Below are 20,912 nucleotides of genomic sequence, written 5' to 3' on the forward strand. Positions count from 1 at the left end.
GGGTGTCTGAAAAGCTCTTAAGTAGGAAGGAAAAGAAAATCCCACAAAGTTATTTGGGACAGCAATTGAGCTGCGGGATATCCCTGCCCTCTCTCCTTTTTTCCTGTCTTGCTCTTTCTTTCAAACCAAAAGTGCAAACCAGAAGTCCCCAGTGATGACGCCAAGAGGAAGACAAGAGGAGGAGGGATGAGCTGCCACTGGAGCACTGTAGGGTTTGAGGGAGGGGCACCTGAAGCCAAGTTACCTGGTTTGGCGGGGCAGTCCCCTTCTGTCCTGCCCAGAACATCTGTGGCCAGTGCCATGCTCCACAGTCTTCAGTTTCCGAGACAGGGGAGGAGAGCAGCAGCGTTTGATTACAAGAGGAATCGGCCGGGCACCTCTGCCAGGGCTTTTCTGACCTCACAAGGGTCTATCAGTGGTCCCAGGAGATAGTAAGGGCCGTGCAGGGCGTGGCCACCAGGCCGTCCTTCCCGGGCTCGTGATTCCCGATCCGTGTTGTCTTGTTTGTTTTCAGTCTGGAAAGTCAAGGATTTGTGTGTGTGTGTGTATAAAATCGATAAACGTTTGAGCACGGGAATTACAGAAGGAGGGTGTGCGGGCGAGGAGAGAACGCACTTCCATTGGTTCGTGTGCGTGCCGGTGGGTGAAAGTGGCCACGTGCGCGCGCGAGTGCCTCTGCCCAGGGAGACTCCTTTGTTCAAACCACACCAAGAGGTGTCCGTGCATAGCCCGCTCGCCAGATGGCCGCGCCCCGTCCCCGCGGCCATCTGCGGAAGGCCCCTGCAGGCCTCGGAGCTTCCCCCGCGTTCCCGCACTCGCCCCGCGAATTTCGGCGGCGAGGCAGGGAGGACCGGAGGCGCTGTGCTGCAGTGACCGACAGTAACCCCGCACAGGGCACCCTCGGCCGGGTCAATGACCGCGCTCGCTCCGTTGCGGCCCGCGCAGCTCCTGGGGCAGCCCGGCCCATCACCCTATCACCTAGCAACGCCCACTCGAGGGGCGCCATTGGGCCAGCGCGCACGCCCCCGGCCCCCAATTGGCTGTGGCTGCAGAGAGAGCCACGCCCCCGGCCCGGCCCCACGCAGCCCGGACGCGGGCTGGTCAATTCGTACGCCTGGGGGTCCATCTAGCCCCCAGTGTTGCCCTAGTATGACCCTCAGAGTGACCGAAGTACGCCCGTTCCGTTTCCACCGCGCGCCGTGCACACGTGGCCCCCGCGGTCCCGGGGGTGGGGGCGGCCCCGGGAGGCGTGGAGCACGGAACGGAAGTTGGGGGGCGGGGGTGACACCGTGCCCCGCCCCGGAGCCCCCCGAGTCCGGGGCCCCCAACCCGGCGCCACCCGGGCGCGCCCCCGCGCAGGGTCCCGGCTCCCGGCGGCGGCGCGCCGCATCACCCCACTGGCGGCGGCGCGCCTGGTCCCGGGGCGCAGCCCCGACGCTCATTGGCCTGGGCGGCGCAGCCAAGCTGTCAGCCCATGTGGCGTGTCCGCACGGGGATGGCCGCGGTTAAATAGCGCCGGCGCGGGCCTAGAGGGAGCCAGAGAGACAGTAGCGGCCTCCCCTCCACCGCGCGCTCCATCCTCGCTCTCCTTCAGCCGTTCGCAGAGCCGCCCGCGCCCATACCAGGTACAAGCGGCCAGGCCGGGCCGGGGTCGGAAGTTGTGAGTTGGGAACCCGGTCCTGGGGCCAGACTGGATCAGGGGCTGGGGCGGGAGCAAGGCGGCCGGGCTCGAGGGGGCGCCGCCGGCCCGCATCCTCTGGCCTTGGGTGCGCATGGTCCGGCGCGCTGATGGTGAGGGCTCATCTCGTACAGCCTGCCCTGGTCTCGGGGTCCGAGCCTCCGGTCTGTATGTTCGAGTCCCACGAGACCCCCGAGGCTAGGCGGCGAAGGGCCCTCGCGCCGTGCCTAAGCCCGGCGGGGCAGGTGGGCAGATGGCGAGGGGCGGACGCCCGGGAACGCCGCGAACAGCCATTTTGGTCTTGGGCTGGGCCGGGAGGCTGCAGACCCTCGAGGGCCTGTTGGAGCCCCCAGCCGCCACGCCCTGGAGGGCCTCCTTTTCCGGCTTGGCCGCCGAGCCCCTCCACCCGCGGCATCCCGCTGCCTTCGGGTGCAGGATAGCCGTCTCGGCCGACCGGAGGGCCTGAGAAGAGGGGAAGGACATGGATGGAGGAGGCGCAGGGCCGTATAAGGACGGCTTCTCCACCACGTGGGCTCCGTTTGGAGCCCCCAAAGTTCCGGGGGGAGAACCACTCCTGCCGGGTACAACCTCGCGGCGGCGCGCGCGGTTTCGCCAGCGCCGCAGGGGTCTCCACCCTTTTGCTTCGTCCTGCCGGACTCCGCGTGAATAGCAAGTAGGGGGAGAACAGAGCGGGCGCTTTCTGGAGAAGCAGCCGCCCCGGGAGCTGGTGCTTCTGGGCCGGCAAAGGGCTCTTTATTCAGCGCTGGGGGAGGGGGCTCCCTCTGCCGGGACGCCAGGGCGATCAGGCCACCCAAGGAAGACGCTCTCCACTCCTACTTTCCCATGCTCAGAGAAACCCTAAAGGGCCGGTAGTTGGCGAGTTCACCAGTCATCGGCGCCATAAGGCCCTGGAGCCTTGGTGGAAGTTTGCAGGACCAACCTTGGCCTTGCCCCCTTCCTCAGGGACTGCACAGGAGCCCTGGGCCCACAGGCTCAGGGTAGACGAAGTTCCCTCGTTGGTGCTGGGAGACCTGGGTCTGGGTGGACAGGCAGGCTGCTGGATCAGGAAGTAGGCAAGCGCGGCCCTGAGGCCTCGACCTGTGCAGATGTGTGGGTCTGGGTAGTGCTTGCCTGGCAGCTGACCGAGAGTGGTTCTCCAGGTTGGAGCCTGCTGGAGGGGCCATACAGGCTGGGGCTGCCCACTGTGAGACAGGGACCAATTTTTCCCCAGAGCCCCTCCAGGTCTTGGCACTGTTGAGCCCAAGCTGTGGTTCCTGCCTGGAGGGCAGCTCAGGATGCTGAGCGCAGAACCAACTAGTCAGTGTGGGCACTTCTTCCCACCCCCATATTTGCCCTTTCTCCTTCGCCTACTAAATTCCCTGGGCCACCTCTTAACAGGATGGCAGCCAGGCAGTCCTTTCCTCAGAAGGGTTTGGGCCCTGCCTTCCACTATGGGGCCCCTCCTGAGTCTCCTGCAGCAGGGCAGTGGTGGGGTCACCCCAGGCCAAGGCCAGTGCCCAGAGAGCCCAGTGCGCGGTGTCAGCAGGCTGGACCAGAGTGGACTCCCCTTTCCCAACCACCATACCTGCACTTCACACACGTGCACACACAGCGTCCCAGCAGGGGCACAGCCCCAGAGCCGGCCATGTGGATCTTTGTTGCAGGGCTTTCTGAGCTGCTGTTCTCAGACCCTTGGGTGGGCCAGATGGAGGAGGGGGATCAGGAAGCCAGGGTTGGGAAGCAGCTGGGTCTCCAGCGAGGCTGTGGACTGGCAGTGCCCGGGCGCAGGCTGACCAGTGTCCGGGCCCCCACGCCACCCTCCTTGCAGAGAGAGCAGCCATGGAGGAGGTGGTGATCGCTGGCATGTCCGGGAAGCTGCCCGAGTCGGAGAACCTGGAGGAGTTTTGGGCCAATCTCATTGGCGGCGTGGACATGGTGACAGATGATGACAGGCGGTGGAAGGCGGGTAAGTGGGCCTGGGGCTCCCCGCCTACTTGAGAGGTTCTTTTCTCACCGCTTCTGTGGACGCACTCTCCCAGGTTACCAGGCAGGCCTGTTTTGGCCGGCACTCTGGTCCCAGTGGCAGAGCCAACGGTCACCTAAGGTGAGGCCATGTTATAGCCTCTTTCTGGAGACGGTACCAGAAGGCTCTGGGCTAGGGGAACCTGGGACCTCTGGCCAGTGGGCTAGGTACTGTGGGAGTCTGGAGTTCCCTGGGCGTAGCCTTTGTCCCTTTCACAGACCAGGAGCATTGCTTGGGGGTGGAGCCAGGGCAAGGCCAGGTGGGTGAACACCTCCGGCCAGCCACTGCCCGCCCACGTGCTGTCCCAGGCGGTCAGATAAGACATCAGGCTCCCCCGGGAAGCTGGTTTGACTCCCTCACGCCCAGTAGGTTCTCCCGCAGAGCGGCTCCACCTGATCTACAGGGTGTGAGTCAGTGTGGCAGAGCCTGGCTGGCCTTAGCTGCCAGGCTGGGATGGGGCCAGGCAGAAGGTCTCCAGCCAGGTCAGGACAGCAGGAGGTGGGAGGAGGCAGCGCTGCCCCCTACAGTGCTCTGCTCTGGGGCCATCACCCATGAGGTTCCCCCTGCCCCAGGGCCCCTCTCAGAAGTGGGCCCACCCATCCCAGGGAGCTTCAGCTCTCTGTTGCAGCAGGGACTCCCCCGCAATCAATCACTCGGGGCCATGATGTCCTATGACTGATTTCTCCACCTGTGTGTGTTCCCTAGGACTATATGGCCTGCCTCGGCGGTCAGGCAAGCTGAAGGACCTGTCCCGGTTTGACGCTTCCTTCTTCGGTGTCCACCCCAAGCAGGCGCACAATATGGACCCCCAGCTCCGCTTGCTGCTGGAGGTCACCTACGAGGCCATTGTGGATGCAGGTGGGCCATCTGGGAGGCTGCAGAGCACCTGTCCCTGAGTTTCCTGCTGCCCTTCTTGAAAACCTCCCTTTTTGCTTATAAAAAGCATCGTGTATTCATAACAAAACATCCAAAATGGACGGTACTGAGGAGGGAGCGGAGTCCCGGGCTGGGGCCAACGGGGTGGGGAGGTGTGGGCCTCAGGCAACTCAGGTTTCACAACTGCACACCAGAGGTATCCTGGACATGTCCTGTCGCCCCAGTTTCCTCACTCCCCATTGCATGGCTGATCTTGGAGGCGAGGGCAGGACACCAGTGCCAGGCAGAGCAGGAGGAAGGATCTGGCCCCAGGACTCTCACCCTCCACTCCCCTCTGCTGGGTTGTGCCTAGCCTTGGAAAAGTGCTTCAAGGGCACAGACTTGTCCCGGGGACACTGGGGAACATGGAAGTTGTGCTGAGTGGGAGAGGGAAGGTTGGCCATGGGGTTGAGGCCCCTCAGCAGCTGGGCGACGGGGCAACCCAGGACCTGCCTACTGCCACCTGTGGTTTGCAGGGCGGGTACCCTGGCCTTACAGGTCTCTTGTCCTGCAGCAGATGCTAAGTAGCCCCTGGGGTTGACCCTTGAGTGTGACATGGGACCCTTGAGTGTGACAGGGTCCTGGACAGGCACTGCTTGGGGGGAGGGGCAGGGAGGCGGAGGCCTTCCCACTGCCCAGGCCCCACCCGGAGACCTTGTATGCTGCTCTCCAGGGGCTGGCCAGTGCCCCTCGCTCCTTCCCAAGCCTGGACACTCGGCCTTTTGTCTGTCTCTGTCTTCTTATCTTGGCCCGCCCAGGGCAGGCCGCTCTCAGGGCTCATCAGACCCTGCCAGCAGTACCAGTGCCCAGGGGAGTAGCCTTGGGGACAGTACTATCCTCTGTCCCCACCTCCGGCTGTCTCTGGCCTCTGCCTGACCCAGAGACCGGAGCACCATCTGGCACCCCGCCTGTCCCCCTGGCCCCAGTTTCCTGTGACCTGATGATCCGTTGTCAGCCCTACCTGGGCTGGCCACCCCACTCTGGCTCCACTGTCTCTTCCCTGACTCCCCAGCCACTCGAGTCAGGTGAGGTGGAGCTCCTCTCCCCTGCAACGTAGGATCGAACCCTGGGTTCGATCCCATGGAGATGGGAACAGCAACCCACTCCAGTATTCTTGCCTGGAGAATCCCATGGACAGAAGAGCCTGGGAGGCTACAGTCCATAGGGTTGCAGAGAATTGGACACGACTGAAGCGACTTAGCATGCACACAGTCACCCCAGCCAGAGAGGCCAAGGGGCAACGCCTCACCTCCCAGAGCTCGACAGCAGGCTGGGCACAGCACAGCTGCAAGTTTGACTTCTGCCTCCCACAGGCATCAACCCAGCTTCCATTCGGGGGACAAACACCGGTGTCTGGGTGGGTGTGAGTGGCTCTGAGGCTGCAGAGGCTCTGAGCCGAGACCCTGAGACCCTCGTAGGCTACAGCATGGTGGGCTGCCAGCGTGCCATGATGGCCAACCGCCTCTCCTTCTTCTTTGACTTCAGAGGTAGGTGCCCACACAGCCCTTTTGTTTCTGACTCAGGCCCGGGGTCGGGGGAGGCAGGCAGGGGCCGGATGACAGCTGAGACCCTTCCAGACTCTGACCACACCTTCCCCGGGAAGGCTAGCAGGAGCAAGGTCCTGGTGTTGTGGGTTCCCCATGGAGAGCAGTCAGTAGAGCTGTCGGAGCCCCAAGGTGGTGGGGGGGGGAAGGCGGTCCCACAGCTGCATTGTGTCCTTGCCTGCAGGGCCCAGCATTACCTTGGACACGGCCTGCTCCTCCAGCCTGCTGGCCCTGCAGAGGGCCTACCAGGCCATCCAGAGAGGGGAGTGTGCCATGGCCATTGTGGGCGGCATAAACATCCTGTTGAAGCCCACCACCTCGCTGCAGTTCATGAGGCTGGGCATGCTTAGCTCTGAGGGCACCTGCAGGTCCTTCGATGCATCAGGTGAGGGCATTGGGCATGGGGCCCCGGGCAGTGCCCCCACCCTCGATTCTATCTGGCACCAGCCCCTGAGCCCTTGCCTGAGCTCGTGAGCCTGAGGTGCCCTCCGCCCCCAGGGGATGGCTACTGCCGCGCAGAGGCTGTGATGGCCGTCTTTCTGACCAAGAAGTCCTTGGCCCGACGGGTGTATGCCACCATCCTCAACGCTGGCACCAACACGGATGGCTGCAAAAAGCAAGGTGGGAGCTGGCCTGGGGCAGGCGAGAGTGGGGCTATGGGTAGTCAGGCGGGGCTGGGAGTGCTGAGGCCTGGCCCTGCCCCCAGGCGTCACGTACCCCTCCGGAGAGGCACAGGAGCAGCTCATCAGCTCCCTGTACAAGCCGGCCGGGCTGGACCCGGAGACCCTGGAGTACATTGAAGCCCATGGCACCGGTACCAAGGTGAGACCCCTAGCCCTGCTCACATCCCACATCCCATGCCAGAGAGGCACCAGGGCAGGGTCCTGACCTCCCTGAGTTCCCCACAGGTGGGCGACCCCGAGGAGCTAAATGGCATCGTGCAAGCCCTGTGTGGCAGCCGCCAAGGCCCTCTGCTGATTGGGTCCACCAAGTCGAACATGGGACACCCGGAGCCTGCCTCAGGGCTCGCAGCGCTGGCCAAGGTAGGCAGGCGAGTCTAGGGCCATCTTGTCCCTGCCCATCAGCTTCTTACGGCCTGCTGGGGGAGGGTCCCTCCAGGCTGTGCTGTGGGATATGGGCCAACTGAGGCCCAGAGAGCGGGCCGCCAGCATGTGGCCAGCCCCTGCCCGGCTTCCCAGGGCCAGACATTTCACCCAGCACTTGCTCCACAAGGGGCCAGCCAGAGGGAGCAGAAGCAACAGGGCAGCCTACCTCTCCAGGCTCGCCCTCCCTGTGGCCTCCTGACCAGCTGGTAGCTTGGAGGACCCAGGTCACCACTGGTTGAGCTTCTGGGTGTGATGGGAGCTTGCTGGTGGTCTCAGCTGCCTGGGCCACCACAGCCACCTGTCTGCAGCTCTTGGCTTGGGAGATGGGGTGGGGAATGGCTGAGGAGCCTTTGTCTAGACCCACAGCCAATCAGGCCGGGAGGTGGCAGGGCCCGGGTGAGGCCTAAGGCTGAGAGGAAACAGAGCGTGTGGCTTGGTCACCATACCTCCGCACTGGAGCAGGGCGAGCTTGCAGGGCAGGGGTAGTGGGGAGGAGACGAGGTTGCTTGCAGTGGGCGGGGCCTCTGGGTTGACACAGAGGGTCCTCAGGAGGGGATGTACCTGAAGCCCATCCCGACCAGCAGGGGCAGGGAGCCCAGGGCCGGCCGCCCTGCTGACTGTGAGGCACCCACAGGTGCTGCTGTCCCTGGAGCACGGGCTCTGGGCCCCCAACCTGCACTTCCACAACCCAAACCCCAAGATCCCAGCGCTGCAGGATGGGCGGCTGCAGGTGGTGGACCGGCCCCTGCCCGTCCTCGGGGGCATCGTGGGCATCAACTCCTTTGGCTTCGGTGGCTCCAACGTGCACGTCATCCTCCAGCCCAACTCCCAGCCACCGCCACCTCCTGGCCCACATGCTGCCCTGCCCCATCTGCTGCTGGCCAGTGGGCGCACCCTGGAGGGTGTGCAAGGTCTGCTGGAGCTAGGCCTCCAGCACAGCCAGAACCTGGCCTTCGTGAGCATGCTCAATGACATCGCGGCCCCCTCCCCAGCAGCCATGCCCTTCCATGGCTACGCCGTGCTGGGCAGCCAGGAAGGCAGTCAGGAGGTGCAGCAGGTGCCAACCAGCAAGCGCCCACTCTGGTTCATCTGCTCCGGTGAGCCCCGACCCCACCCCACCTCACCCCACCCCAGGTCGTCCCCGAGGGCCGCACGGGCTGGGACTGCACAGCGCTGCCCTGACATCTCCCTCCGGGACAGGTATGGGCACACAGTGGCGCGGGATGGGGCTGAGCCTCATGCGTCTGAGCAGCTTCCGTGACTCCATCCTGCGCTCAGATGAGGCCGTGAAGCCTCTGGGACTGCGGGTGTCACAGCTGCTGCTGAGCACAGACGACATCTTTGACGACATCGTCGTCTCCTTCGTGAGCCTCACTGCCTTCCAGGTGTGCCCCTGGGGTTTGGGGTGAGCCAGTGGGCAGGGCAGTGAGCCTGGGGTCCCCGGGACTGGCCTGACCCATCCTGTTCCCACCCCACCCCCAGATTGCCCTCATAGACCTGCTGACCTCCATGGGCCTTCGGCCCGACGGCATCATCGGGCACTCCCTGGGTGAGGTGGCCTGTGCCTATGCCGACGGCTGCATCTCTCAGGAGGAGGCCATCCTCTCTGCCTACTGGAGGGGTCAGTGCATCAAGGAGGCCAACATCCCGCCCGGGGCCATGGCGGCTGTAGGTAGGTGCTGCCCTCTGCTCCCCCATCCAGCTCCACCCCTGGGCCTGAGAGTCTCTGTGGGAGGTGGTCATCGGTACTGGCACCTTTCTGTGTTGGCGCTGGGCAGAGGCCAGGGCCTGGGGGCGGCTTGCCAGCCACTGTCCTCACCACGGGGTGAGAATGACCCAGACAGCCTGCCCCGCTATGCCCCGGGTGGCCTTGGAGCCCAGCATACTTGCCCACGGGTGTCAGTGGAGGCCAGCGTGATTTTCACATGAACTCCTGGTGGGGATGCTGCAGGCGGAGGAATGGGCCTGCTCACACTGGGGACAGGCAGGGTTGGGGACGGGAGGAGACCAGAGAGAGCCGGAGGGGCTGCTGGGAGAGTGAGGCCAAAGCCCTCTCTGGTGGGCCAGGCGTGGGACCCGAAACTGGCTCCCGCCCGTAGGACAGCATTAATGACACCTCCGCCTGAGACCAGACAACGGCAAGGGTGAAACTGCCTCGTAAAGGTGCCACTCGGCAGCTGTCATTAGGGCCACCCAGGCAGCATTCCCCTCCCCGGGGAGGGCTGTGTGAGGGTGCCTGCTCCCCATGCCACCCTTTGAGGCTCTCTTCTGCTCCCAGGCTTGACCTGGGAAGAGTGTAAGCAGCGCTGCCCCCCTGGCATCGTGCCTGCCTGCCACAACTCCATCGACACTGTGACCATCTCAGGACCTCAGGTGGGCCCTGGGAGGCGAGGCCTCGTCCCCAAGTCCCCTCCCACCGCCCCCCCCCCAGGGCGCGCTCTGCGCGGGGAGCACGGCACCGGCCCAGACCCAGACTGCCGTCAGCGCCCCCGTCCTTCCCTGTCTGCGCCCCCCCAGGCCTCCATGTTGGAGTTCGTGAAGCAGCTGAAGCAGGAGGGCGTGTTCGCCAAGGAGGTGCAGACGGGCGGCATGGCGTTCCACTCCTATTTCATGGACGCCATCGCCCCGACGCTGCTTCAGCAGCTCAAGAAGGTGGGCGGCTGTCCCCGCGCTATGCGGCAGGGGCCCTCCCTGAGGATGGTCGGGGAAGGCAGGCCCCAGTTCCCTCGGGCTGACCCTGCCCGCCCCTGCGCGTAGGTGATCAGGGAGCCCCGGCTGCGTTCCCCACGCTGGCTCAGCACTTCCATCCCCGAGTCCCAGTGGCAGGAGAGCCTGGCCCGCACCTTCTCGGCCGAGTACAATGTGAACAACCTGGTGAGCCCCGTGCTGTTCCAGGAGGCACTGTGGCACGTGCCCGAGAACGCTGTGGTGCTGGAGATTGCGCCCCATGCCCTGCTGCAGGTACATGTGGTCCCGAAGGGCCGGCAGGCTGGCCGGGCCTGGGGAGCTGAGCGGGGGGCCAGTGGGCACTGGTCAGGGGGAGGCCCAGCTTGCCTCTACCTCTGCAGGCCATCCTGAAGAGAGGCCTCCAGCCCAGCTGCACCATCATCCCCCTGATGAAGAAGGACCACAGGGACAACCTAGAGTTCTTCCTCAGCAACGTAGGCCAGCTCTACCTGACCGGGTGCGGCCGCTCTCCCTGCTCAACCTGGGAGGCTCCTCAGCAGCCAGGCCACAGGGCGGCCTTGAGATGGTCCCCAGGAAGCGGGCCTCTGGGTGCTGGGCCACCTCCACCCCCCCCCCGTCATGCCCCCCCCCCCCCCCCCGTCTCGGCCATCTCCGGGGTCTAGGGGAGACGGGTTGACCGTGGGTCAGCGTGGGTGGGGCTGGGCAGTCACAGCTCCCCTCTCGCACCCTCCAGCATTGACGTCAACCCCAACGGGCTGTTCCCACCCGTGGAGTTCCCGGCTCCCCGGGGCACCCCCCTCATCTCCCCCCACATCAAGTGGGACCACAGCCAGACCTGGGATGTGCCCGCCGCTGAGGATTTCCCCAACGGCTCCAGCAGCTCCTCTGCCACTGTCTATAAGATTGGTGAGTCCTTGCGATGCAGGCGGGCAGGGGGGCAGAGTGGCTTCCCCCTCCTCAGAGGTGGCACTAAGGCCCAGGCCCCACAGACATCAGCCCCGAGTCCCCTGACCACTACCTGGTGGACCACTGCATCGACGGTCGCGTCCTCTTCCCGGCCACTGGCTATCTGTGCCTGGTCTGGAAGACACTGGCCCGAGCCCTGGACCAGGACATGGAGCACACACCTGTAGTATTCGAGGACGTGACGCTGCACCAGGCTACCCTCCTGCCGAAGACAGGTGAGGAGGGCGGCTCAGGCTACGGGGCGGGAGGGCCAGCCTCCGACCCCTGCAGCTGATCTCCGCTCCTGCTGCCCACAGGGACTGTGCTCCTGGAAGTGCGGCTTCTGGAAGCCTCCTGCACCTTTGAGGTGTCTGAGAAAGGCAGTCTGATCGTGAGCGGTGAGCAGGGGCCCCGGACCAGCCTACAGGTCCCTGCCGGGGGTCTCTGGATGGACCTTGGCTGCCGGCTCAGCCCTGCCCTCACTCAGGCCCTTCTGCCACCCCGCCCACAGGGAAGGTATACCAGTGGGAAGATCCCGACCCCAAGCTCTTTGACAACCGGTATGGTGCAGAACCTGCGACCCCTGTGGACCCCACAACTGCCATCCACCTCCGCTGTGGTGACGTGTACAAGGAGCTGCAGCTGCAGGGCTTCAACTACGGCCCCAACTTCCAGGGCATCCTCGAGACCAGCTCTGAAGGTAGGTGCAAGGGAGGCCCCACTTTGTGCTTTGGGGCCAACTCCTGCTGCCTGGTGTAAGGGGGCCATGAGGGGCCCCCCAGGTTGGGGCACACGGAGGAGAGGGCGCACAGCAGGAAGAGACCCAGCCTGGCTGAACCAACAGCCCCTTCTCCCCAGGCAACATGGGCCAGCTGCTCTGGAAGGACAACTGGGTGACCTTCATGGACACCATGCTGCAGATGTCTATCCTGGCCCCGGGCCAGCGCGGCCTGCGCCTGCCCACACGCATCACCGCCATCTACATCCACCCGGCTACCCACCAGCAGAAGCTGTACACGCTGCAGGACGGGACACAAGGTCAGCCCTGCCCTGGCCCCGCACGCGTGTCTCCCCGTGCCAGGCCCTGTCCACCCTCACCCAGCGTGTCCCCACAGTGGCCGACGTGGTAATGAACAGGTGTCTGGACACCACGGTGGCCGGCGGTGTCTACATCTCAAGGATCCACACCTCGGTGGCCCCCCGGCATCAGCAGGAGCAGCCGGTGCCCATCCTGGAGAAGTTCTGCTTCACCCCACACGTGGAGAGCGGGTGCCTGGCCGGGAACCTGGCCCTGCAGGAGGAGCTGCAGCTGTGTGTGGGTGAGTCTTGCACCCAAAATCCTCATGCCGGGGTCCAGCTCCCAGTTCCTGGGCCCGTTATCCCCTCACAGCCTCTCCTACGTGTGGGGTCTACACCCGCCTTCCCCTGTGAGTGCCCCTGTCTTCCCCCAACCTGGAGCTGATGTCTTCAGAGGGGCCTCGGCACAGAGGTGACAGATTTCGCCCCTCTTGTCTGTGCCAGCAGCCAGCTGCTCAGGCGTGAGACCACCCCCTACCCAGGGCTCACACCCAAGCTGAGGGGTGCGGGATGGTGGTGGGAGCTGGGGAGGGGCAGCCAGGGCCGGCAAAGCACGGAACCCACCCTCTGAGGAACCCACACTCTGTGGGGCTCACACCTGCATGGGGGGCAGGGTCCCCTTTGCCCATCTAGTGTACCAATGGTCAATGCCAGTTTCCAGCCCTGGAGGACTGGACAGTCCACTCCATCCCTCTATTTTCCATCAGTGGACAAAACCAGGTAGTGGGTTCTGCTCCAAGCAGTCACCAGTTCCTGGTGGGGGGAGCTTCAGGAACCCCAGCCCAACTGAGGCTCTTCCCTGACATGCGACTCTCCCCTCCCCAGGGCTGGCACAGGCGCTGCAGACCAAGGTGGCCCAGCAGGGGATAAAGATGGTGGTTCCTGGGCTGGACGGCACCCAGGCTCCCCAGGAGGCCCCACAGCAAGGCCTGCCCCAGCTGCTGGCCACCGCCTGCCAGCTGCAACTCAACGGGAACCTGCAGATGGGGATGGGCGAGATCCTAGCCCAGGAGAGAGCCCTGCTGTGTGACGACCCACTGCTCAGTGGGCTCCTCAACTCCCCAGCACTGAAGGCGTGCGTGGACACTGCCCTGGAGAACATGACCAGCCTCAAGATGAAGGTGGTGGAGGTGGGTGCCCCGCACAGCCACAGGCCCAGTGCACAAGGACTCAGATACAGGCAGTCCCGAACCTCAGGGAGGGCCAGGGCCTCTCAGACGTGAGGTCGCCCAGCTCGTGATGGTGCTGAGGCTGCCCAGATACCAAAGGGGAAGGGGGCTCTGGGAAGGGAGGGACTGGTTCCAGGGGTGTGGTGGGCAGGGCAGCCCTGGCCAATGACCTCTGCAGAGTCGGTGGGCGGGCCTTTCTGAGAAACACCCAGCTGAGGAGGGGGGACGCCTGCCCAGCGGCAGTTGATCCGAGAAGATACTCCATCCCAGGTGCTAGCTGGTGACGGCCAACTGTATTCCCGCATCCCCGCACTGCTCAACACTCAGCCCCTGTTGGAGCTGGACTACATAGCCACTGACCGCCACCCCCAGGCCCTGGAGGCTGCCCAGGCCAAGTTGCAGCAGCTCAACATAACCCAGGGCCAGTGGGACCCCTCGGACCCGGCCCCCAGCAACCTGGGTGGGGCCAACCTCGTGGTGTGCAACTATGCCCTAGCCAGCCTCGGTGACCCGGCCACGGCTGTCGGCAACATGGTGGCTGCCCTCAAGGAGGGAGGCTTCCTGTTGCTGCATACGCTGCTCAGAGGACACCCCTTGGGAGAGACTGTCACCTTCCTCACCTGCCCTGAGCCACAGCAGGGCCAACGGCACCTCCTGAGCCAGGTGCTGGCGGGGCTGGGATTGGGTGGACGGGGGTGGGGGGCAGAGGGGTGGGGCCGGGTTGGGGGGCGGGGCCAGGGCAGGGTGGGCGGGGCCAGGGCAGGGTGGGCGGGGCCAGGGCAGGGTGGGCGGGCCAGGAGGCTGCCGAGCCCTGACCCCCTCAACTCACAGGATGAGTGGGAGAGCCTGTTTGCTGGCACGTCCCTGCACCTGGTGGCCCTGAAGAAGTCCTTCTACGGCTCGGTGCTCTTCCTGTGTCGCCGGCTGGCCCCACGTGACAGCCCAATCTTCCTGCCTGTGGAGGATACCAGCTTCCAGTGGGTTGACTCCCTGAAGGTCAGTCCTTCTCAGCCCCCACCAGGCCGGGCTGACTCGGCTCCAATGCTAGGACCGGGGGAGCCCACCCCGTCAGGCAACCCTTCCCTCGTCAACCCTTTCTTCATCCTTCTACAGAACATCCTGGCCGATTCCTCCTCCCAGCCCGTGTGGCTCATGGCTGTTGGCTGCACCACCTCAGGGGTTGTGGGCTTGGTGAACTGTCTCCGGAAAGAGCCTGACGGGCACCGGATTCGGTGAGATGTCCACTGTGCCACGTGCCCCTTGCCCCCAAGACCCCACCGCAGCCTCCCCTTACCTGTCTGGCTGCCCACAGGTGCGTCCTGGTGTCTAACCTTAACAGCACGGCCCCCATCCCTGAGATAGCCCCGAAGTCCTTGGAGCTGCAGAAGGTGCTCCAGAGTGACCTGGTGATGAACGTCTACCGTGATGGGGCTTGGGGAGCATTCCGCCACTTCCCACTGGAACAAGGTGAGCCCCCCGGGACTGCCCTGCTCCTCCGGGTTCCTCGCCTCCCAGGTGGGTGGACTGAGGAGAGGGCAAGAGGACTCTGGCTGGAAGCCCTGCTCCAGGTCAGGGCCATGTGCGATCCTAGGGCTCCACTTCCTGTCACCCCCTAGACAAGCCCGAGGAGCAGACGGAGCACGCCTTCATAAACGTACTCACACGAGGGGACCTGTCTTCCATCCGCTGGGTCTGTTCCCCTCTGCGCCACAGCCAGTCCACGGGCCCTGGCGTCCAGCTCTGCACCATCTATTACGCCTCTCTCAACTTCCGCGACATCATGCTGGCCACGGGCAAGCTGTCCCCCGACGCCATCCCAGGTACAGGCAGCCCACAGTAGGGGGACCAGAATAAAGCCCGCCCCTCCCCGGGGCCAGGGCCTGGGACGAGAGGGGTCCTCGCCCCGCAGTGCTCAGGAACCTGGGAGGCTCCTCCCAGTGAGGTCAGGGGCTCACTCACCCGCCATCTGCTCCCAGGAAATTGGGCCTCTCGGAACTGCATGCTAGGCATGGAGTTCTCTGGCCGAGATGCCAGCGGGAAGCGTGTGATGGGGCTGGTACCCGCCGAAGGCCTGGCCACCTCCACTCTGGTGCCTCAGAGCTTCCTGTGGGACGTGCCTTCCAACTGGTGAGTCACCAGGGCTGGGACCTGGGGCCCGACGTGGACGTGGCCAGGCATCAGGCCAGAGCTGATCCCTGCACTGCGCCCTTAGGACCCTCGAGGAGGCTGCCTCGGTGCCCGTTGTCTACAGCACAGCCTACTACGCGCTGATTGTCCGCGGGCGCATGCAACCAGGGGAGACCGTGCTCATTCACTCGGGCTCTGGCGGCGTAGGCCAGGCTGCCATCGCCATTGCCCTCAGCCTGGGCTGCCGCGTCTTCACTACTGTGGGTAAGCCTCCAGCTCTTCCCAGAGCCCACGACTGTCCGCCTGGCAACGCTGCCAAAGCCCAGACTCACCAGGTGTGCCTCTCTCTGCCAGGGTCAGCTGAAAAGCGGGCATACCTCCAGTCCAGGTTCCCCCAGCTCAACGAAACCAGCTTTGCCAACTCCCGGGACACATCCTTTGAGCAGCATGTCCTGTGGCACACAGCCGGGAAGGGTGAGTGGTCCCCATCACCTACCACCCACCATCGACCTGTATCCTCGGCCCCTTCTTCCTTCCATCCCCCACTCACCAGCCAAGCTGGAGGAGACGCTGGCCCATGCTGGGACAGGGTCCAGCCCTTCAGACTTGTGTTAGGTTGGCCGGGCTGTGATCTTCACTATGGGGACCCTGCTTGCTCCCCTCTCCCAAGGTGTTGACCTCGTCCTCAACTCCCTGGCGGAAGAGAAGCTGCAGGCCAGTGTGCGGTGCCTGGCCCAGCATGGTCGATTCCTGGAAATTGGCAAATTTGACCTTTCCAACAACCACCCTCTGGGTGAGATGGGGCAGCAGGCCTGGTGGGCGGCTGGGTGGGCAGGGGGCTGTTGGCAGAGTGGGGATCTGCAGGGTGGGGGGTTGTGGGCTATGTGGTGAGGCCCCCCTGCCCGCCCACCTGTCCAGGCATGGCCATCTTCCTGAAGAACGTGACTTTCCACGGGATCCTACTGGACGCACTCTTTGAAGAAAACAGCACCATGTGGCAGGAAGTGTCATCGCTGCTGAAGGCGGGCATCCGGGAGGGTGTGGTACAGCCCCTCAAGCGAACAGTGTTCCCCAGGACCCAGGTGGAGGACGCCTTCCGCTACATGGCCCAGGGCAAACACATCGGCAAAGTGGTCATTCAGGTGAGTGGGGTGCCCTGGGGGTCTCTGGCCCCTGCCCCTGCCAGCAGTGCGTGAACAGGGGCCCTGCTTGGGCTGCAGGTGCGTGAGGAAGAGCAGAAGGCAGTGCTGCACGGGACCAAACCCACCCAGATGGCGGCCTTGTGCAAGACCTTCTGCCCAGCCCACAAGAGCTACGTCATCACTGGGGGCCTGGGTGGCTTTGGCCTAGAGCTGGCCCACTGGCTCGTGGAGCGAGGGGCCCAGAAGCTGGTGCTGACCTCCCGCTCTGGGATCCGCACAGGTGAGTGGCCCGAGGGTGGGGCAGTGGGAAGGGCCTTCTTCAGACCTCTTTATGGTGCTCTCAAGGCACCTAGACTTGGGACCAGACCTTCATTTGCCCATCCCTTCCCACTGTCTGTGTCCCACAGGCTACCAAGCCAGGCAGGTCCGTGAGTGGAGACGCCAGGGTGTGCAGGTCCTGGTGTCCACCAGAGACGTCAGCTCACTGGATGGCACCCAGAGGCTTATCACTGAGGCCGCCCAGCTTGGGCCCGTAGGAGGCGTCTTCAACCTGGCCGTGGTGAGGACGGCTTTAGAGGGGCTGGAGCCGGCTGCCCAGGGAAGGGCCCCTCCCAAGAAGCCCTCCAAAGGCCTGGGGCCGAGGCAGGTGCTAAGATCCCCTCACCCCAGGTCCTGAGAGACGCCATGCTGGATAACCAGACCCCTGAGTTCTTCCAGGACGTCAACAAGCCCAAGTACAATGGCACCCTGAACTTGGACAGGTGGGCTCCTCCCTTCTCCTCTCCCTCCTTCTCCCTGCACAGCCCTCACACTGGTGACCTGGAGACCTGGCCATGGGCCTCTGCTGGGGTCTGACCGCAAGTCCAGGGAAGGGGAGGCAATATGGTGGACAAGCAGGAGTCCTGGGCATGACAGCCGGTGGGCTGGGGAAGCCGGCTGGGGGTGACTTAAGAACCCACAGGGTGACCCGGGAGGCATGCCCGGAGCTGGACTACTTCGTGGTCTTCTCCTCGGTGAGCTGCGGGCGTGGCAATGCCGGCCAGACCAACTATGGGTTCGCCAACTCCACCATGGAGCGCATATGCGAGAAGCGTCAGCACGACGGCCTCCCAGGTGGGCCCACCCACCACTCCCCGACTCGCGCGGTGCCACCCTCACAGCTACCCTGACTCACCGCGGCACCACTGCCCACCCACAGGCCTCGCCGTGCAGTGGGGCGCAATTGCTGATGTGGGCATCCTCGTGGAGCTGAAGGGCACTAACGACAAGGCCATCGGCGGGACACTGCCCCAGCGCATCACCTCCTGCCTGGAGGTGCTAGACCTCTTCCTGAACCAGCCCCACCCCGTCCTGAGCAGCTTTGTGTTGGCAGAGAAGGCTGCATCCCATGGCCCCAGCGGCAGCCAGCAGGACCTGGTGAAGGCTGTGGCTCACATCCTGGGTGAGGCAGCATCCTGCCCCCTCCCCACCGGCAGCCACTCCCGAGTCTGGTCTTCCAGGCTGCCAAAGGGGGGCGTGCTGGGCTTGCTTATGGAGAGAGAGGCACAGGCGGTCTGCAGAGCTGGGTGGGGGCTGTGGGTCCCGTGGTACAATCTGTTCAGTTCAGTCGCTCAGTCGTGTCCAACTCTTTGCGACCCCATGAATCGCAGCACACCAGGCCTCCCTGTCCATCACCAACTCCCGGAGTTTACTCAAACTCATGTCCAGGGTACAATACCCACCCAGGGCCCCTCCCGCATTGCCAACTGAGCTGCCTCCTCACCCCCCAGGCATCCGTGACTTGGCCACCGTCAACCCGGACAGCTCGCTTTCAGACCTTGGCCTCGACTCACTCATGGGTGTGGAGGTGCGCCAGACGCTGGAGCGTGAGCGCAACCTGACGCTGTCCATGCGGGAAATCCGGCAGCTCACCATCCGCAAGCTGCAGGAGATTTCCGCACAGGCTGGCACGGCTGATGGTAGGTATGGAGGGGGTGTCCCCGAAGCAGCACTGTCCGCTCAGGGCTCTTGGCCTCCAAGCAGGTCAGGGCTTGTCCATCTGGCCCCTTCCTGAGAGCCCTCCTTGGGCCCCCAGTGCCCTGGCCACCCGCGGCCGACAGGTGTGCGTGTCTGTGTGTTTGTGGCAGGGGACCCTATGGTATCATCCCTGGTATCTGCCCCTCTTCACAGAGCTGACGAACTCCACACACAAATTGAGCAGCCCTGCCCAGTCGCAGACGCAGCTGAACCTGAGCACCCTGCTGGTGAACCCCGAGGGCCCGACCTTGACACGGCTCAACTCGGTGCAGAGCTCCGAGCGGCCCCTGTTCCTGGTGCACCCCATCGAGGGCTCTACCACCGTGTTCCACAGCCTGGCCGCCAAGCTCAGCATCCCCACCTATGGCCTGCAGTGTACAAGAGGTATGTCAGGGGCCTACTGGGCTGCCCCCCAGGGAGTTGGGGGTGGCAAGGCACCTGCAGACAGGGCTAAGCCTCATGCTGTGCCCACAGCGGCACCCTTGGACAGCATCCAGAACCTGGCTGCCTACTACATCGAGTGCATCAGGCAGGTGCAGCCAGAGGGGCCCTACCGCATCGCCGGCTACTCTTACGGGGCCTGCGTGGCTTTCGAGATGTGCTCACAGCTGCAGGCCCAGCAGAGCGCCGGCCCCACAAACAACAGCCTCTTCCTGTTTGACGGCTCCCACACATTCGTGATGGCCTACACTCAGGTGAGGGCGGCAGCGGACGGGAGTCCCCGGGTCCGCAGGCCCAGCCCTTGTACCTGCCACTGCAGCACCTCCTCCTCCCTTTGCAGAGCTACCGGGCCAAGATGAACCCCGGCTGCGAGGCAGAGGCCGAGGCCGAGGCCATGTGCTTCTTCATGCGGCAGTTCATGGAAGCGGAGCACAGCAGGGTGAGTGGCCCGGCCTCCCGATGCCCCGGCGCTCCCCAGCGCCACTCGCTCACTGTCCTGTCCTACAGGTGCTGGAGGCCCTCCTGCCCCTCGGGGATCTGGAGGCGCGTGTGGCAGCCACCGTCGAGCTGATCGTGCAGAGGCACGCAGGCCTGGACCGGCACGCGCTCAGCTTTGCTGCGCGCTCCTTCTACCACAAGCTGCGCGCCGCGGAGCAGTACGCGCCGCGGGCCACCTACCACGGCAACGTGACGCTGCTGCGCGCCAAGATGGGTGGTGCCTACGGGGAGGGCCTGGGTGCCGACTACAATCTGTCCCAGGTGTGCGACGGCAAGGTGTCTGTGCACATCATCGAGGGCGACCACCGCACGCTGCTGGAGGGCAGCGGCCTGGAGTCCATCCTTAGTATTATTCACAGCTCCCTGGCCGAACCTCGCGTTAGCGTGCGGGAGGGCTAGGCCACCGGCCGGCCTCCCACCCGCCGCCCCTGGCACCGCACCCCGCGTGCAGGCGCCCATAGGACCAGCACCCCCACGCACAAACACACACCCCACCCCGCGGCTGCCCTGGGCGCGGGGCCGAGACCGGCGCCGCCGACTCGGAGACCTGCCTGGTCTGTGAAGAGTCGGCTGAGCCGCTAGCCGGGCCGAGCTTCCAGAACCGCACGGGCTCTGCCGCACTGGTGTGGTTGTCGTTTTTCTGTTTCTCCTATTTATTGCGTTGCCATGGGGGGCGGGGGGTGGGGAGGGGAGACGCTGGTCGATCCATCTGTGAGGCCGGCGCCGCGGGAGCCCGGCCCAGGGCCCCATGATGCCGGAGGTCGCGCGGAGCAGCCCTGGGCGCTGGGCACCCACCCTATTTGTCTGTGTTCTTTTTTCAAGAAATAAGGTTCAAATTGCTGCGTGGGCTTTGAAATTTACTGTAATTGTCTGTGTAAAGAACCATGTCTGTATTCTGTTTCATTTTTACACCAACCCGGTAAAGATCTTGTCTCCCATGATTAAATCCCTCCTTCGCTCTGGCGTCTGGGTATCCTTTCATCCTGCCTGCTCATCAGCTCTGTGAGCCTCCACTGTCCTGACGCCCCAGGGAGTACCACCCTCTGCCCCCCACAGGAGTGTTGGGGGGTGGGCGATACCTGGCTCCAGGAAACAGGCTGGACACCTCCAGGGAAGAGGCCCTTGATCAGGGACACTTGACCAGGAGGAGACAGGCAGGCAGTCTGATAATCGGCTGGCATAATTGTGGAGGACCCCCCCCCCCCGCAGGGTAGCCTTGCCAGAATTTCTTCTCTCTCAGGGAAACCTTGGGTTTTCTCTCCTTGACCTCACCTGAGTGCAGGATGCCCACCCACATTATTGAGAGTAATTTTTACTTGAAGTCAGCTGGTTGTAGACCTGCACCACATGGACCAACTACCTTCACAGCAACACTTAGATGAGTGTTTGCTTAACTGGCCAAGTCCAGTGGAAGACTGACCGTCACTGACTCACACAGGTTTCAGTTCAGTCGCTCAGTCGTGTCTGACTGTGCAATCCCATGAACCATAGCACGCCAGGCCTCCCTGTCCACACAGGTTTAGGAGAAATGAAGGCTGGATGA

At 64.3% G+C, this 20,912-nt stretch overlaps 1 protein-coding gene across 1 annotated transcript; it reads left to right on the plus strand.

Annotated features, from left to right (window-relative positions):
* Window positions 1-1,538: 1,538 nt before the first annotated feature.
* On the plus strand, window positions 1,539-20,332 carry FASN (fatty acid synthase). Its single transcript, XM_069541880.1, has 42 exons — window positions 1,539-1,625; window positions 3,507-3,644; window positions 4,407-4,559; window positions 5,930-6,103; window positions 6,345-6,545; window positions 6,659-6,781; window positions 6,867-6,982; window positions 7,069-7,203; window positions 7,901-8,363; window positions 8,467-8,651; window positions 8,749-8,938; window positions 9,545-9,639; window positions 9,784-9,918; window positions 10,024-10,227; window positions 10,335-10,450; window positions 10,688-10,860; window positions 10,944-11,135; window positions 11,217-11,297; window positions 11,411-11,599; window positions 11,758-11,937; window positions 12,015-12,218; window positions 12,802-13,106; window positions 13,416-13,808; window positions 13,977-14,141; window positions 14,259-14,377; window positions 14,458-14,612; window positions 14,762-14,965; window positions 15,122-15,272; window positions 15,358-15,536; window positions 15,627-15,746; window positions 15,943-16,065; window positions 16,191-16,414; window positions 16,493-16,694; window positions 16,822-16,973; window positions 17,084-17,175; window positions 17,376-17,527; window positions 17,613-17,855; window positions 18,184-18,372; window positions 18,584-18,814; window positions 18,905-19,125; window positions 19,212-19,310; window positions 19,379-20,332. The coding sequence occupies exons 2-42, from the start codon at window positions 3,518-3,520 to the stop codon at window positions 19,766-19,768; spliced, it is 7,545 nt and encodes a 2,514-aa protein (XP_069397981.1). The 5' UTR covers window positions 1,539-1,625; window positions 3,507-3,517; the 3' UTR covers window positions 19,769-20,332.
* Window positions 20,333-20,912: the final 580 nt, after the last annotated feature.

Source organism: Ovis canadensis, chromosome 11 (assembly GCF_042477335.2).
Source record: "Ovis canadensis isolate MfBH-ARS-UI-01 breed Bighorn chromosome 11, ARS-UI_OviCan_v2, whole genome shotgun sequence".
NCBI lineage: Eukaryota > Metazoa > Chordata > Mammalia > Artiodactyla > Bovidae > Ovis > Ovis canadensis.

Excerpts from the sequence above, each read along its gene's own strand:
- FASN (XM_069541880.1), top strand. The coding sequence starts at position 3,518 with ATGGAGGAGGTGGTGATCGCTGGCATGTCCGGGAAGCTGCCCGAGTCG. Across the intron at positions 10,451-10,687 it reads GGCCAGCTCTACCTGACCGG|CATTGACGTCAACCCCAACG; the intron begins GTGCGGCCGCTC and ends CGCACCCTCCAG. Across the intron at positions 13,809-13,976 it reads AACGGCACCTCCTGAGCCAG|GATGAGTGGGAGAGCCTGTT; the intron begins GTGCTGGCGGGG and ends CTCAACTCACAG.